Source organism: Amborella trichopoda, chromosome 9, assembly GCF_054954075.1.
Source record: "Amborella trichopoda isolate Santa Cruz 75 chromosome 9, AtrichopodaSantaCruz75HAP2 v2.0, whole genome shotgun sequence".
Classification (NCBI taxonomy): domain Eukaryota; kingdom Viridiplantae; phylum Streptophyta; class Magnoliopsida; order Amborellales; family Amborellaceae; genus Amborella; species Amborella trichopoda.
The window spans coordinates 36,694,275-36,712,144 of NC_142344.1; the positions used below are offsets into that span (position 1 = coordinate 36,694,275).

At 38.2% G+C, this 17,870-nt stretch overlaps 1 protein-coding gene across 1 annotated transcript; it reads left to right on the plus strand.

Annotated features, from left to right (window-relative positions):
- The first annotated feature begins 355 nt into the window (after positions 1-355).
- LOC18425685 (pentatricopeptide repeat-containing protein DOT4, chloroplastic) lies at positions 356-12,373 on the plus strand. Its single transcript, XM_088846501.1, has 6 exons — positions 356-434; positions 2,791-5,198; positions 10,644-10,758; positions 10,884-11,373; positions 11,826-11,931; positions 12,014-12,373. Exon 2 carries the CDS (start codon positions 2,802-2,804, stop codon positions 4,740-4,742), a length of 1,941 nt encoding a protein of 646 aa, XP_088702627.1. The 5' UTR covers positions 356-434; positions 2,791-2,801; the 3' UTR covers positions 4,743-5,198; positions 10,644-10,758; positions 10,884-11,373; positions 11,826-11,931; positions 12,014-12,373.
- The last annotated feature ends 5,497 nt before the right edge of the window (positions 12,374-17,870 follow it).

The following is a 17,870-nucleotide window of genomic DNA, read 5'->3' on the forward strand; positions in this document are numbered from 1 at the left end:
ATAATACATGGTTGAATTAATTTCTCTCTCTAGTTTATGTCTACCCCCCTCTTTCTCTCTCTCTCTACTCTTCTCCATGTATTTATCTCTCTAGTTTATATCTATCCCCACATCTTTTGGGTCCGGGTCAGATCCACTAGAACCCGTACCCGACCCGTGCATATTTTGGGTCCATAGAGATGGACCCAGACCCACCCCCCTCTTTCTCTCTCTCTACTCTTCTCCATGTATTTCTCTCTCTAGTTTATGTCTATCCCCACATCTTTCGGGTCCGGATCAGGTCCACTAGAACTCGTACCCTACCCCTGCATATTTTGGGTCCATAGAGATGGACCCAAACCATACCCACTAGGTCCAAATATTGGACCCATACCCAAACCTATGTCGGGTTTACCCAGTGGGTTGGATCCCAATCGATTGCCACCCCTACTCGTGTATGTTATCTTCCTCTCCTTTGTGTATTTTTATTTATTTTTCTGTTTTATTTTTATTTTTCTAGTTATTTCTTTATTTCTTAGTTGAATTAAAATTTATAACTTTTTAAAGATCCAATAGGTAGAATCTATAGCTGGCACTGCCAGTAGGTCTAGAAAAAGATCAAGTTTGCTAGATCGGTGACATTTTTTGCTCTATAATTTGTGCGGCCCCACTTCGCTATCGACTTATCAAGTTTTTAGCTCGTTTTGCATGAATTTGATTTGGTCTCAGTCAGAGATCGGCATAGATTTACATGTAAATAATAAATAGACTTGGCAAGCTTATATACTTTCTGTTATTGCATGTGGACGTCCTTTGGCTGTTCCATGTAAATCTTTTCCTCCAAGTTCTCATCAAGGAATGTCATCTTTGACATCCATTTGGTAAACCTCTAAATCCAAGTGCGCCACAATGGAAAGCATTGGGTGAATTAAGTCCATTCTCACCACTGGGGAAAATGTCTCCTTGAAGTGCATCCCGTCAATTTGGGAAACCCTTTCGCCATGGAATGGGACTTGTACTTATCTATATTATTATCGTTCTTTCTCTTAATTTCCAAAACCCATTAGTTTCTTATGCCCTTTTTATCTGAGGGAAGATCCATGAGCTCCAAGACTCGATTCTTCTATATGAAACTAATTTTTCACCCACTGCATCAATCTATTCGCTTGCATCTAGTGATATGAGAGCTTCCTTATATGAACCCAGTTTATCATCATCGATGGAGACACAGCTCAAGCATTCCCCTTCAATCTTAAAATGTCTCCAAGAGATTCAGCCATGTGCACTCCTATGATGTTTAGGAGTTAATGGTAGCCCACTCCCACTATCCTTGGCGACCATGGTAACTCTCCCACTATTGTCCTCTAGTGGAGGAATCTCCTCACTATCCTGTGTCTGAGATTCAATCATCTCATAGTGGTCTAGGGTGTTCTACATTGTGTTCTTTTTTTTAAACAACAATCCTATACCTTAGGTTATAATTCTTATTCTGTGTTAAAGTAATAGTTTAGTTTAGTACTTTCTTATTTTTTCATTGTACTCCCAATAAAAACGTTGTATGTTTTGTCTCGTGATAGCGGAGAAAGCTTTTAGTTGTATTTAATGAAAATTTAGAAGGAAGAAAAAATTACCTAGTAGAACACTAAATGATACCAAGTAAGGATATAGAGGTACCATTCAATGACTTTAATGTATCCTTACAATAACTACAAATTATAATTCTATTTTGTGTCATCTTGTAATTTCCATTTATATAGGAATTGAAAAGGGAAAGGTTTCTATGCTTCCTCTATAGCATAGAAGTTCTATCCTCCCCCTACCATCCAGCCATCCAATTTTGATCAAGAGAGCCATTCACCGTGTAATCCTAAATCCAATTTCTCAAAGTATTTTATTTTTAGTTTTTTTTTTATACAAATTGTATGAATATAAAATTTGGTACGTTTCATCTTCTTATTGGGGCTCACCTATTAAAAATATTAAAAATAATTTTTTGATAAAATATAATGATTAAAATACCCCTTGAAAATTTTAGGGGTATTTTGGTAATTTTATTTTATTGAAAATATTTTTTTTTATTTTTTGCTAGTGCAAGTTTAATAGAGGAATGGACGTCCAAATTTTGGCATCAAATAATTTATAGAAAAAAAAATAAAAAATATAATAGTGTAGACGTGACATTGTGATTGGGGCAATCTTAACCCCAACCCTCCATTCAAAATGGACGGTTGGATAATGGGGAGGATAGAACTTCTATAAAAATCTTGCTCAATTGAAAATTACAATAAAATAAAAAAATAAAAAAAGGGCGTGCTTCCAGGAGAAGCGCACTTCTCACTCTTTGAGGAGCTCATCAGTTGTAAGAATGGAAGTGCACACTTCTCATTTTTTGAGTACTGCTTGTTGATCATGAGGATGGAAGTGCACACTTCTCTTTTTTTTTAGTACTTCTTGGTGATATGCAGTTCTTGGTTGTCAAACTTCCATGTTTGAAGTGCCCACTTCTTGGTGCCATCCATTTTTTAAGTGCCCACTTCTTGGTGCCATGCAGTTCTTACCTTCTAAAGTAGGAACCTGGCACCGAAATTTTCACATGACAAACACGCTCTTAATCCCCTCCAAATTTACAGTTGCACAAATTTGAATCGAGGACTATTAATTGTGCCTCTGCAAATATACAGTCTAATGAGGTCTCATCTGACGACCCCAAAACTTCCATCGGATTTATTTACGTAGAATGCTGTCTTTGGTCTTCAAGCACCTACGCCAATTGCTGCCGTACTCAAACCCTCGTCTTCCTCTGCTCCACAGCCTTCAAATACATGCTTTCAACTCAGCCACACAATCTGGGCTCGGTCATTGCGGGGATGAACACCAACTGCTTGCTGAAATTCCTCAAAAGAAATGTGGTTTCGTGGACGGTCTTGATCACTCGTTATGTGCGTAGTGGCGGCTATTCTGATGCATTATGGCTCTTCTCTCTCATGCAAGTCTCTGGTGTGTCACCCAATTCGTTCACGGGTGTTTGCCTTCTTTCGGCTTGCACTGGTTTGGGTGACATTTGGCTTGGGCGATGCGTACATGGTGTCCTTCTCAAGAGCGGCATCGAAGAAGTTCATCCTTACGTGGGGACTTCTCTGATTCACATGTATGCCAAGTGCTTTGATATTGATGGCGCATGTAGAGTGTTTCATGCTATGTCTGAACCTGGTTTTGTAACTTGGAATGCAATGCTTTCTGGACTTGTGCACAATAGGCTTTTCCGAGACGCCCTGCGATTCTTTTCTCAAGGAACATGTGTTCCCAATTCGGTAACCATGCTTATCATGGCTTCTTTGTCTAATGAACTTGATTCCTTTGGGCTTTGTAGATGCTTGCACGGCTTTGTGGTACAGATTGGGCTAGAAAGAGACGTATCTGTGAGCAATTCACTGTTAGACATGTATACAAATTTTGGAGATATTGATACCGCTTGTTTAATCTTTGAGAGGATGGCTATTAGAGATTTGGTGACATGGACCACGATGATGGGTGCGTATGTACTGGCTGGCCATGCCCTCGAAGCCTTGTATCTCTTTCCTAAAGCTAAGGCCTCAGGAATTGCACCTGATGTTGTTTCCATGGTCAATTTGCTTGCAGCTTGTGGAATCTTAGGTAATTTAAATTGTGTGAAGCTTATCCACAGTCAGGTAAATACGCATGGATTTGGTTTCTATATCCCTCTAGGGAATTCACTAATTGCAGCCTACTCTAAGTGCCGGGATATGGACTCTGCGAAAATGGTATTCAATATTATGCAAGAAAAGAGCCTGGTTTCATGGACTGCGATGATTTCTGGATATGTGCATAATGGCCAAGCAGCCGAAGCCTTGTGGGTTTTGCATCAAATGGTACAAACCAAAGATGTGGATTTGGACTCTGTAACACTCGCTAACGTGCTTGCTGCATGTTCAGATCTCGCGAGCCTAGAGCTTTGCAAACAACTCCATGGCTTCTGCATCAGGGGCGCCTTCTTGCTTGACCACTCTGTGCATAATGCTCTCATAGCAACCTATGCAAAATGCGGAGATGCAAGGCATGCGAATATAGTGTTTGATGAGATAAGTGGTATAGACACAGTGTCATTGAACACCATCATCTCAGGACTTGGAATTAACGGTCATGGAGAAGCCGCCATCACCATGTTCAAGGCAATGCTACATGACATGAACGCCAAACCTGACATAATCACATACCTCAGTGTGCTAGCAGCTTGTAGTCATTCAGGCTTGGTGAAAGAGGGTCTCATGATTTTTGGCCGAATGATTCAGGTGCTTGAGCCAAATTCAGAGCACTGTGCGTGCATTGTGGATATGTTGGCACGAGCAGGTCAGTTAGGTGAAGCAAGAGAGATTATGTATGGGATATCAGGTGAGCCTAGTTTGAGTGCATGGGGTGCATTGCTTGGTGGTTGTAGGCTAAGTGGAGAGGTAGGGCTGGCCCAATTTGTGGGTGAACAATTGTTAGAGTTACGTGTGGATGATGATGATGATGTTTGTGGGCATGTTGTGGTTCTATGCAATGTATATGCGAGTGCAGGGATGTTTGAGGAGGCTGAGAGGTTGAGGAAGAAACTGAAGGAGAGAGGGTTGGCTAAAAGTCCAGGTCGCAGCCTCATTTGTTGCACACCCACCTTTGGAGTTGCAATGAGAACAAGGGCCCCATCACAAACAACTCAGTGGAACATGGAGAATGTCACTGGTTTTGGATCACAGGAAATTTAATAGCAATCTTAAATAACAGAGGGAGAGTAGTATAGTTCTGGACCAGGAGAGAGGTTGCAATGGTTAGAAATGTAGGAGACTTGAGGGAGAGGAATGTCCTTCAGAAAAAAAGAGCATGCGAGGGTGATGCCTTCCAAATAAAAAAGATATGACATTTGTTTGTCTCCTGATCTCCTTGTTCACAATTAATTAAATTACCATTCACGCAGCAAAATACAGGTCTATATGCTCATTTGCCTGGCATGGAACAAGGATACTGAAATTCTTAAGAGGTTGATGTTCTATGGGTAATTGGAAAGGAGTGTAATGTGAAGCTTTAGGGCTCACCATGATTGCCTAGAGCCTCTCTTTTACAAGCTTTTTTTGTGGCCAATTGCACAGAGATATAGAGATGGGTTACGAGCCCCATGGTCTCAAATTTCTTTCCGGTAATCCCAATGATGGCATCTTCTTCGGGTAAACATTCCTTCATATTGTCTCATATATTCTTTCTGGCTTTGCTTGTAGAACATCTGTCTTGCTTGGAGTTACTCTTCAAAGACTGACCTTCAATCAAATCTCCTTGTGATATTATGAGATCCAATGTTCAGAGTTCGGTTGCCCTCAGTTTTTGATAGCAAATCCAAAGATGTCCAGTAGTGAGATGGTTTACATGGTTGGCTTTGCATAACAAGCCTCCCACACAGAATTTGCTTTAGTAAAGGGCAACTTGGCCCTAAGATGTATATTTTCTAAAGCGCTGGAGTAGAATTCTTGCACTTAGTTTATAATGGTTGTGTAGCAAGTTCACATGGAACACCAAAAAAGTTTATGTGGTGTTAGACTATGGACTTCGATTGCACATCTCGAATATTTCAATTTGGAGAGAGGAGAGATGGAAATCTAAAGAGTTTAAGAACTTCTAGCTTTTGCTTTTTGGCGTCTCAATTTGGGTGTGCTGGTAGGAAAGAAATATTGTCTTATGGAGTTATTCCCAATGTGCAATGAACAGTGAATTGAGAGATTTCTGTTTTGTGAGTGATCCAGCCAAGCAATAGAATGAAAGTTTACTTTGCAGCAATAGGGATTGTCCCTTGCATACATTCATAGACTCTTGACGCTGCAAGTACAAAGAATTTCACTTGGTTTGTCCCTTCTAAGGTTTGAGCTAAATTGCTAAATTTGGATATGAATGGGATCCTCTTGCCGCAGGGAATTATATACGATGAGTTGGCTTGCTTTGTAGTTGTTATCTTGGCATGAGCAGTGATGAGAAAATTGGTGAGTCAGGCTTGGACTCATCCAAATCACTTTGGGTTACAGCGCTAGACAAAACATCTAGAGATTTGGGTGAGTCTCACTAGGTAATGATCTTTTTCTTAGGTAAGTCAGGGGGGAGAAGGCCCCCCTACCCGAATTTTTTCATTAATAGGAAAAAGAAGAACACATTATTTCACAACCCTATAATAAGGCAGTTGCGCCAAATCATGTAATAATAGAAGAGAAAGAAAGTCTGGCGGATGACAACGCCAAATTGTTGCACCTGCAGAAGCCGATGCTTTCTTAGCTAAAGCATCAGCTACCATATTCGCCTCGCCAAAAACCTGAGTAATAGTCCACATATGTGTCGAGAGCCTTGAACGACAATTGTCAATTATCGTTCGTAATTTCCATGGGGCACTGCAACGATCCTGAATAGTATCTACTAGCAAAGATGAATCACTTTCTATCTATATCGAGAAGCAACCCATCTAGATAACTAAGAGAATACCTTCCTTAAGAGCCTGAAATTCTGCATAATTATTAGACGCAACTCCAAAGTGTTTAGCGAACACTGCCACAAATCCACCATTGTTATCTCTTATGACCCCACCCCCTCCTGCGAAACCAGGATTATGCAAGGACGCACCATCAATATTCATCTTATAACACTGAACCTTAGGAAATGACCATGCAATTGGGACTGAGGATTTTGACTTCTGCTAGTGCCAGTTGATTTTTAAGTTTTCAATAACCGCCTTTTTTGACAAATGGAATACCCATTTTTTAACTTCTGCTAGAGCCTTGACATGTGTAGTAATATGTATTACAACCTGCTCCCTCCTTAGGGCGTTAGATCTAAAGAGTCGTTTGTTCCACTCCTCCCACAAATACAAGATTGTTGTCAAAAAAAAAAGCCACCCAAATGTCAAGTAACCCCTGTGATTTGAATTTGAAGGCTAACCACCAACAAAGAATATCCAGGACCGCAGTACCAAGCACAAATCTCTTGCCACATCGCCAAGCTAAAGATCGCCAAACAACTAGCGAAAAAGGACAGTGAAACAAAAGGTGACATAGATTGTCCTCATTGTTTCTACAAAAAGGGCAAATAGTAGCCATGTGTATACCTCGCTGTTAAAATATGGATGAATTCGGTAACCGCTTATGCATAGCTAACCATGAAAACCACTTAACCCGAGGGTGACATTTTGAAGACCAAAGAGCACGAAATAAGGGCTGAGATGAGCTTTTATATCGAATGAAGTTCCATGCTGATTTGATTGAGAAAGTTCCATTGGCAAAATGAGTATGAATCATCCTTAGACAACAAGGGAAGAGTATATCGCTCCACATCACCCCATATAGTATGCAATAAAGTTGAAGGATGTTAAGGCAATGTCCATGATTGTGGGTTACCATCAATACACTCCGAAACCTTCCGCCCTTCAGGTTCCCTCAAATCCATCTATCCATTTAAATCTAAAGAGTCCCGGATTGACCACTGATAGCCAAGGATCCATCAAGAAGTCCATTGTCTGCCCATTCTCAATACACCACTAGACATTATCCCTTAGTTGTGATAAAGCGATATGAATGCCCTTCCAAGCATGAGAACAACCCCTCTTAGCTACAAAATCCCAAATGGAACACAATCTGAAATACCTGTGTTTGAAGAATCGGGCAACTAAAGAAGATGGATTTGTTAAAATCCTCCTTGCCAGCTTCATCATAACTGCAATATTGAAGTCTATCATTTCCCTCACCCCCAGGCCTCCCTCCTTCTGAGGGAGGCAAACTGTCCTCCACTTAACGAGATGAACCCCCTTATTTTCTGCAACTCCTGCCCATAGAAAGTTCCTCTAAAGCCTCTCTATCATGTTAGAGGTTTGTTTTGGCAGTATAAAAGATAGTATCCAAAAAATAGCCGAAGAACTGAGGACTAACTTAAGCAGCTGAGACGTTCTGCATAAGATAAATAGAAAGCTTGCCATGTACCTATCCTATCGATCACCTTTCCAACCAGGCTTTGACAATAACTATGCTGGATATGACCATGAAACAAAGGAAGCCCCAAATACCGCACCGGCAAGGAACCCTTCACTGAAACCCAGCTTTCTCAAGATCCGTGCTCGACTGCCATGTGAAACCCCAAAGAAGATCTTTCTTTATGGCAATTAACGTATGGACCAGTTTCTTTAAAATTAAAGAAAGGTCCAAACTTTTCCTAAAATTGACACTAAGGTGATATATTGTTTTTATTCCAAAATTGCCTCCAATTTGAAAGTAGAAAGTTCAAAGCACATGGACAATCCAATGTTTCAGAACACCCGTTTGGGCCCAGAGGGCACTTAGTCCTCAGAATGCCTATTAGTCCTCATTGTAGGGCACTTCGAAAGCTCAATTTAGAACCTTATAAACAGTTTGATATTTCCATTTTCAATCTACTTTTCTTTTGTTCTTGGGGCCATCGGAAGCTGACAATATCAAATCCTCCCACACCTTTTTTTTTTTCTATTTTTTTTTAAAAAAATTAATGTTTTGGGTTTGGTTTAATGTAGCAAATCTTCAACTGCCCATACTTGTGTCTATTTTTGTGCTTTGAATGATGTTCGAGGTTGAGACCTTCGAACTGCATTTTGAAATGAAATTTTGGCTCAAAAGCCTTACTTTCAAACCACTTGTTTTTAAGTACAAAGGCCAGTTCGATGTTGGTAACATCGAAAAAATTTCCTTCTCTTTTAACCCATATTTAGGGTTTTCGAGCCGCCCATTTTTTTGCACCTGTCAATGTCTCCCTTCCATTATCTCCCAACCCCTCTCTCTCTCTCTCTCATTCTTCATGCAACCTCTCTCTCCCCAAACCCTTCTCTCCTCCTGTTATTTGTCTCTCACCAAATTCCTCATTCCTCCCTCTCTCTCTCTCTCTCTCTCTCTCTCTCTCTCTCTCTCTCTCTCTCTCTCTCTCTCTTTCTTTCTAAGTTTCAAAAACATTTTGTGGAAGCTTCACTAGGATTCATTGCCAAAAGCATTTTTCAGCAGCCACAGGCCCCCTCCGATTCTTCAACAAGCTTTCATGTATTTGCCATTAGTGGGAAAGCAATTTTTGAAGCCTCACCAAAAATGCAAATGACGGTTGATTTTTTCGTAGTAATGGGTTGATGTTCATTGTTTATTTCAACACAGAGCGTAATTTTTTTCATCTTCATCGAGCTTCATTGAGATTAATGGTTTATTGGTTTTGATTGAGCTTATTCTGTTGAGCTTTAAGGCCTCATCAAGCTTGATCGATGAATTTTACTTCTTTTTTTTTGAAGCATACTGAGCTTCATGATGAAAACTCATTCCTTGGTATTATTTGGCTGTTGCTTGACTTGTTGTCACATATTTTTATATTTTTAAGTTTATTTTTTTTCTATCTGTTCCATAATTTTCCCTATTTCTTTATGTATATCCATTCTTGGGGACATAGGTTTTCCGAATGTATCATTTCTTAAATGAGAGGTTAAAAATATGCCTAAAGATATCTCAGATAAGGTGATCTATGTTTCGAATTCAATTCCAATCATGCCGAAACTAACAAGTACTTGTATTCAGTAGGTTTAATAGGTCGCCACCAACAAGTACTTGGATTCACTAGGTTTAATAGGTCGCCACCAACAAGTACTTGGATTCACTAGGTTTCCTTTGAAGACCCTTTGGGTTCTGTTCCTGATATCTCTTTCTTAGAAATTTTTTTTTTTAATTCCTCACAAATCTTAAATGTATTCTATAGAAACATTTAGCTCCCCCTCAAATGCTTATCGAACACCATCCAATGTAGACTTGGCAGCAACACGACCCCTAACCCATCCCTTCCATTTCCGTCATGAAAATACACAAATTCTATATGTCACAATGGTTGAATTAGAGGCACTTGCATTTGCTCTTATTTGTATGCTCATTGTAATTTGGCACTGTGACTAACCATGTTGGCTTGAAATTGTCTTGGATTCCAAATGTATGGCTCTCGTCACTATTTTTTATTAATAAATATGGCACTTTCTGGTATAGTTCTCCAAGTTGGGCATTGCTTGTATGGGTTAACTGTGTTATTCTTAGTATTTAATTTCCTTAAAGTTTGGGATTTTAATTTAAAATTGTAGAAGTATATCTGTTAAAGGAGCGGAAAGGAACATAGTCAGTAGCTACAAACATGATTTATATGAACACCACCATTAAGCTAAATAAACCCATCACCTAATAATGGCTCTGGTTATCTGAATGCTCAGTTTTTATACTTACACAAATTCTCTATTTCAAATGTTCAAGGTTGCTCTGAGCATTATGTCACAACAGAAAATGGCATATGTTACTTTGTTTTCCAGCTTTATAGCTGTAACAAGGAACAAATTAATATCAATAATATTGAGTAGCCCAAGAGTGGAGTTTACCTGCGCTAGATTCACCTTTTTATATTCTCTCTTCGTCTTTGTTAACTAGATTCACTTTGTTTGAGCTGTTATTTACTTTCTATATGACATTGTTTCCATGATTTTGACTGTTGTAGAATATTTTGCCTTGATCAACATACTTATTCTCTATTAAATTAATAAGATGGATTTGTTGCACCTGTTATTGTTTAATGCTTTCTGTTCTCTTCCTTTTGTTCTCATATTCTAGGGATTTGCTTCTAGATATTCTGGCGAACCAAGTGCAGCAGCCAGGAGGAGAAGAGGACAACACTTTCCTATACATACAAGAGGGCCACTTCGCAAAAGATGTCTGGGAGGGAGTGGTAAATACATATTTGAAGCTAATGTTGTTTCATATTGCACATGGATAATTTACAATTGATTAAAATTTTCTTTGTTTTATTGTTTTCTCTTATGTTGGGTATGAAAATTCTATGATGACTTTCAGGAGGGGGCCCATATATATGTCGATGAGGCATTCGCACAGCCGGATAAATGGCCATTGACTATAGAGACACAGCACCTTGGTTAACCGAGTGGGTTTGGGATCTTTGGTGGATCTTTGACTAGGCAAGATCTATCACTCATTGATTATCACCTTCATAAAAAGCACACCAAGACAAAACTGCTGCCTTCCCATGAGCATTGGCAAGATGACACCCACATTGTACGACATTTGGATGATTCTACGGCTAAATGTGACGAGAGAGCCTGTCACAATTGGACATTTGCCAGCCCATCATACTTAACACCGGCCAAAGGTTGGGAGGTCGAGAGGAGACAAACTTTTCACTTAATTGCAGATGTCTGAAGGAGAGATTTGATCGATTACCATGGAACCATACTGTAGAGGACCTCCACCGCTACACGAAGGCCTATTTGTTATGCCTCTATCATTGAACCACTCTCTATTTGATAAAATAAATGGCGGTTTGCAGGTTGTACCTTCAGTCTGCTTTGAAATTCAAACAAATGGTTGCTCAAAGCGGAATACTTGCAAGCTGTTTTTATTTTTCAGAGAATGCAGTTCGAAGGTTGCACTTTGAAGCAGCATTCTGTTTTTTCAAAACAATTCGAGAACTCTATAATTGAACACTTTCTGTTTAAAAACCAATAGGCGTTCAAAAGTTGCACTTTTGGACCGTTTTGAAATTCATTCAAGAAGTGGTTCGAAGTTGTGACTTCGAAGCGCTGTTGTCTTTTACATAATGCAGTTCAAAGGTCGCACTCTCTGACGACATCCTTCTATAAAAAAAGAAAAGAAAAAAAAAAGCAGTTTGCAAAACTTTTTAAATAAATCTTTTCAACATGAAAAAAATTATTTTCGTTTAATTTCAAGCTACACATAAGTGTATCAGATTGAGTACAACATGACTATTTTTTTTCTTAGGAAAAAGGATCAGAACAAACACAGATTCCATGTTAAGAACTGCTTTGGATTGATGGCCTGGGCGCACTATCTTGGGCAGATGACTCTGGTCTCCTAACATCAATTAGTACTTTACATGCCCTTCTATTGTATCTTATAGTAGAAAGCCCTATTGTCTTCGATCTTTGTTCACGTGCATTGCTTTTTAGGTCAACTGACGCTTTGCCCTGGCTGTGGAGGTAGCACTGCCTTGTTGAACGCTCCAGTCAACAATACATCATTTGGAACAAGCTTAAAGCTGGCCACATATGAGCTATCGAAGTAATCGAAAGCAAATTAAGGTCGGCAAATATATGTGACTTAGACACAACTGTGGCTTATAGCTGCAACTGTGTGACTACATGACAATCCACTATTCTATTATTCAGGTGCATGTGAAATTCTCGACATCAACAGCATATTTCTTGTCATCATGGATCTTGTCCTAGTACACTGCTCCAGGTATTCGCTTTTTGTATTTTCTCTGAAAATCTTTTCATAAATTATTCTGATGCATTCAAATAGCACAATATGGGCTTGTCCCCCGCACTGAGTATCCATTTTTTGAAACACTCGGTGATGTTGGAGGTAAAATGATTGTATCTTGCCCTTGGGAAATAGTTGTTGCCCAATGTTCCATGGATTTTGCATAATCCATTGGTATGCATCCGCGTCAACCTACGGCATTTCTAGCATCACCACCTCGAAATCTTCAGTGGTCAAAGCACATGCAGTGTCCTAGAATATCCGTGTGAATGGTGATATCTTCCAACACCTCTTGAAATTTTTATCTTCCAACACCTCTTGAAATTTTAAGTCAGATGGCGCATATGATACCCCTAATATTGTGAAACACTTGTGCGAATGCATGTCGTAACCCTTTATGGCGGTCTAATACAATAGGCAATCAAGCCCGATCAAGTCATTGGTCTAACAATTATGAATGCTTCTTGGAAGATGTCACCATCAGCATCTACACCAACTTCAAACCAAATGAAGGTTTTTGAAATTTTTAAATTTGATGCAGCTTGAAGTTTGCAACTTCAAACCACTTTGAACTTTAGTATTTGGCTATTTGAAAGCGTTTCTCTCAAGCCGCCTGAAATTGTATAGAAACTGATTTGATATTCGGAATTTTTGACCGCTTAAACTTGAGTTTTGGGAACAATCTGATATTCGCAATTTCAAACCGTTCTACACTTTGGACTTGAGACATAATTGCAAACGCCCAGCCCAGGCTCCCCTTTGGCCCACCCACCACAAAACCGCTTCAAACTGAACTTCAGAGGATGTTCCCTCGGTAATCCAGGTTCGTCCAGTGTGGGAGCCATAATAAGGGACCATTTCGGCACCACAATAGCTTCTTCCTCCACCTACATCGGCCACACCAATTCGGTGGAAGCCGAGGCCTATGCTGTCCTGTAAGGACTAAAGCTGCGGCAAACACTTAGCCTGAACTTTATCTTGATTGAGGGAGACTCACACAACACCATTATGTGCGCCCAAAGAATCCCCTCTTTACTCCAACCCCGGACCCAAGCATACGTATTTGATCAGATTCATTACTTGTGCAAGGATATGGACGTCTCATACCTGGAGGGAGGGAGGGCAAACAAGAAGCAGACGCCCTAGCTAAAGAAGCGGCTTTAAGGGAGGAATTTTAGAAGCTTTCATGTTTGACTTGCTGGATTTTTTGGACCCTTTTCTTTATTTTCTTGGTTGTTGTTTCTACATTGTAACGTTCTTAAAGAAGGCTTTTGGTTTTCCTTTTTCGGTTTTCTTCTCCTAGAGCATCCTACTTTGTCATTTGCCTAGGCCTTTTGTACTCTTGCACTTTCTTAATTTAAGGTTAACATTCTCCAAAAAAAAAAAAAAGAAAAAAAAAAAAAAAAAACCGTCAACACTTTCATTTTTTTGGAACATAACCCAGTTCAAATTTAGCCCGTTCAAACTGCTTTCTGTTTGTAGAAATATGTCCAAAAATGTGTCTTTTGGACATTTTTCTCCTAAGGGAGCAGTTCAAAGTATGCCAGTTCGAACGGCACCGCATTTTTCCTATCCAAATTTTAACTTCACAATTTGAAACAGTAAGTTATTCAAACTTCGATCCGCTTTCTACTCTCAGCAATCTAAAAGTTGCTTTCTACGCTCAGCAATCTAAAATGGGTTTTTTTAACAGTTAAAAACAAATTTAACCCATTTGATACCTACCTAAGGTTTGAAACCTATGACTAAAACCCGTGATTGCCTGAAAGTACGAACTTCGAACCGCCTTCTAGTTTTACTTATCAGAATGTGGTTTGAAATGCAAAAATATTAGTTCGGAATTTATATATCTAGCACTTGAAATTCTTATATGTGATATTTCAAGTCATAATTTCCCAACCTACTCTATGTATTTAATTCGTCTAGCCGTGTTATTAGTATGTTAAATTCACCAATTTCACACTAAGGTAATTTTAAAGCAATTTGAAACATAAGATAAAATAAAGCACCAAAAAAAAAAAATTTATCATCCTAAACCGATCAAAAGATAATGTAATTTACCATTCATTGGTCCATTAAAACAAACAAACGCCAATTAAGTCCATTAAAAATGGCAAAAAAAAGACAGTCAAATATCATAAAAAAAAAAAAACCCATCTGTCAACAAAAAAATAAAAAAACAGGTCCAGTAATAAGAGTCCGAAAGAATCTAAAGGAGAATTTGTCAGTTCATCAACTACTACTTTTAGGGGACAATCACCATAACACCTAATAAATTAGGTAGTTTGCCTATTGGAAGCTAATGTAACTATTTATGGCCATTTTAAGGCCTTACGAGAGTGTGTAACAAAATTATTATAGTAGAACAATAAACTGCAGCGGGAGTATGGTCTAGAGGAACGAGCTCGGCAATATTATTTATCGAGACTCAGACTAGGCTTAACGAGCTAGGCCAATCAAGTTATAAAATCCTAAATATCTGAGCATAAAGCACAATCGATAAGGGTTAGCAGGGTAATTCCTTGATGAGTTCGAAAATGCCAAGGTAGAGCATCAAGGAACTATGTGACGTGTGTGGTTTGTGGGCATTAGGGACAAAGGCCAAAGCCTCATGTTTAAACCATCACACGGCACATGATGCCCATGCCAGGAAGCAAATCACCAATAAGGTTGATATGTGTATATGTGTGATAAATAACCCCCATATGCAATATAGAGTTGTGTGCGCACAGGTCTATGTCCCCTTGGACCTGTCCCTAAGGAGAACCTGTAATCCATAGATTAAGATTATGACCCTTTACTTATTGGCTAACTTTGATAGCACAATCATGAACCCTTATAATGGACTATGGATCATATGAACTACTGGGTCAGTTTGAGAAAGTGGGTGTGGACTATAGTTTCTAGTAGAAGAGTGCTTCAGTAATTTTGATATTATTTAATATAGTTTGATCCAAATCCCAACCAATTAATTTAAAATTAATTAAGTTGATCTTAAATGATTTTTAGACTAAGAAAATGAATTTTTAGATATCTATGGGTATTTTATTTTCTCAAAATTCATTTTATAAATAGTCTTAAACTGAATTTGCAGTATTTAATAAGTCGGAGAGAAAAATAAAATAGAAATCATTTTTAAAAAAAGTTTTTATTTGTTTTATTACATATAGGGGCCCATTATACTCCATGGGCCCCACTAGATTAATTGCATGTGGGTGGTGCATGGGCCCACTTGGGGCCTCATGAGAGGCACACCCAACACATTGATATTCTTTCTTATTTTGCGGCACACCAAAATCAGCCACTCAATCAATTTGATTTGAAAAGGAAAGTTCATGCAATTAAAGATATTTGAATTTTCAAAAAAGCATGTGTAAGATATTTATGGAAAAGAAAAGAAAGAGAAATCTATTTTATATTTGATGTGATTAGATTAAGGAAGCTAACGTATAAAGTTCTAATACCTTTCTTTTAATCATGATGGTTGATCTCTGTATTGAAGGATTCCCAGCCTAAGCTTCTCATACTTATAAGATTTAAGATAGACTTTGAGCCCAAGTGCCATCCAAAGAAGAGACCTGGAGTGGGGTGTATGAAGTCCAACAGAGATGTCTTTTGGCAGTTTATTTTTATGTTATGCGGTTTGTGTTTCATGATCCCTACTCAGTCTTATGCAATTTTAGTTGTTGAAATGAGAGAATTGTATTAAGTGGCAGCAAGAGAGAATCCATTTTGTGATTCATCTTTATTTATTTGGAGTTTTTTTGTTGCATTTGGACCTTTCAAAGTACTCTAGCTTGTTTAAAAGAGAAAAATTAAAAGCCGTATATGTCGTGCTAGTTCACCTTGTCCAAGTTTCATAAATTAAATTTGCACTTTACATATGATCTAAATGAGCCCCCTTCAACAATGAATCTAGACCGTTTATTTGGTGAATTTTAATATCTAGGCCTTTGGGAACTCAAAATCATTTTTTTTATTTTTTTTAATATCGTTCATCTAATGATAACAAAGCCCTCTACAAAATTTGGAAAATGAAAAGGTTCTTTCTAAGGTCTAGATCTAAGCATCTCATCAAACAATGACCTATGTAAAGTGGGGGAAGAAAACATTTTTTAGGGTGTATTTTCAATTTTATTTTATTTTTAGTGATTGTTCATCAACATGAAAAATGTATAATTTTACAAACAAATGGCTCTAGCGTGATTTTAGAATTGATTCATTATATTGCTATAAAATCGTTGTATGAAATCATTCCCCATCTCTATGACTATATTTATCTACGCCGCTAAAATGCCAATAAAATTTAAAAGAAAACCTACTTTTCTATGTTCCTAATAGAACAGGTACAAACTTTCTTTGACTAGTTATAAAAAGGTAACAGGTGTAATTGGGCTTCAATGTTTATGTCAATTAGGGTTGTGGTTTTTAACCTGATTCTCGATGGTTGGCACTCCTAAGGCCAACCAAGAAAGTTGTTTATCTGAAGAATCTCTAAGAGAGACCGGCAGCCTGAGAAAAAATTAAAGGCAAAAAATTCGTGGCGGAAAGCTGAGAACCGAAAATTGAGAAAGCTCGGGCTAAAACTTGGGCAAAGAGAGATTGAGAGGGGAGTGCGATCTTGAGGTTAGAGAAATAAAAGGAAGGCAAGGGGGTTTTGCTTCCTCCATTTTCCTCAGAAATTAACAACGCGCCCCTTGGGGTTTGCTACAGCTTTGCCCAAAATCCGGGAAAAGTGATAACTAAGAAATAGGTTGTTCTCTAGTTTTCTTAGTTAATAAACCGTGCCTAAAGCCAGAACTCGAGGGTTTAACTCCCGAGCCCAAATAAAAAAAAATATATATATATATATATATATATATATATATATATATATATATTCGTTATACTTTGCGTTATTACAGATGTACCAAATAGTTTCTGTTGTTATATGTATGTCTGTTTTTTTACCATTATAACACAATTTTTTAAAAAGGACGACTTTACCATTTTTCAGATGTTGAACATCTGAAAATAGGCTAAAAGTGTAATGTTCACATTCCCATTTTTGGGGGTTGAACATCCGAATTGAAGGGTTTTTCGGATGTTTAACTTTCGGACATCCAAAAATAGCCCGAAAGTTAAACATTCACATTCCCATTTTTACATTTCGCAGTCACAGTTTTTTATGTTTAACATCCGAAAATGGTTTCGGATGTTGGACATCAAAAATGACTACGAAATTATAGAGACCTTCTAGAAAGTCGTATTTTCGGATGTTGAACATCTAAAAATGTGATATTTTCGGATGTCCAATATCCGAAATCATTTTCGGATTTTAAACATCTGAAAATGTCATATTTTCAGATGTTCAACACCCGAAAATGAGAATATGAAGTTTCGACCTATTTTTGGATGTTCAACATCCGAAAAAATAAAATAAAAAAAGTTACGTATGTAATTTTCGGATGTTCAACATCCGAAAATGGGTATGTATGTAATTTTTGGATATTCAACATCCGAAAATGGGTATGTATGTAATTTTTGGATGTTTAATATCCG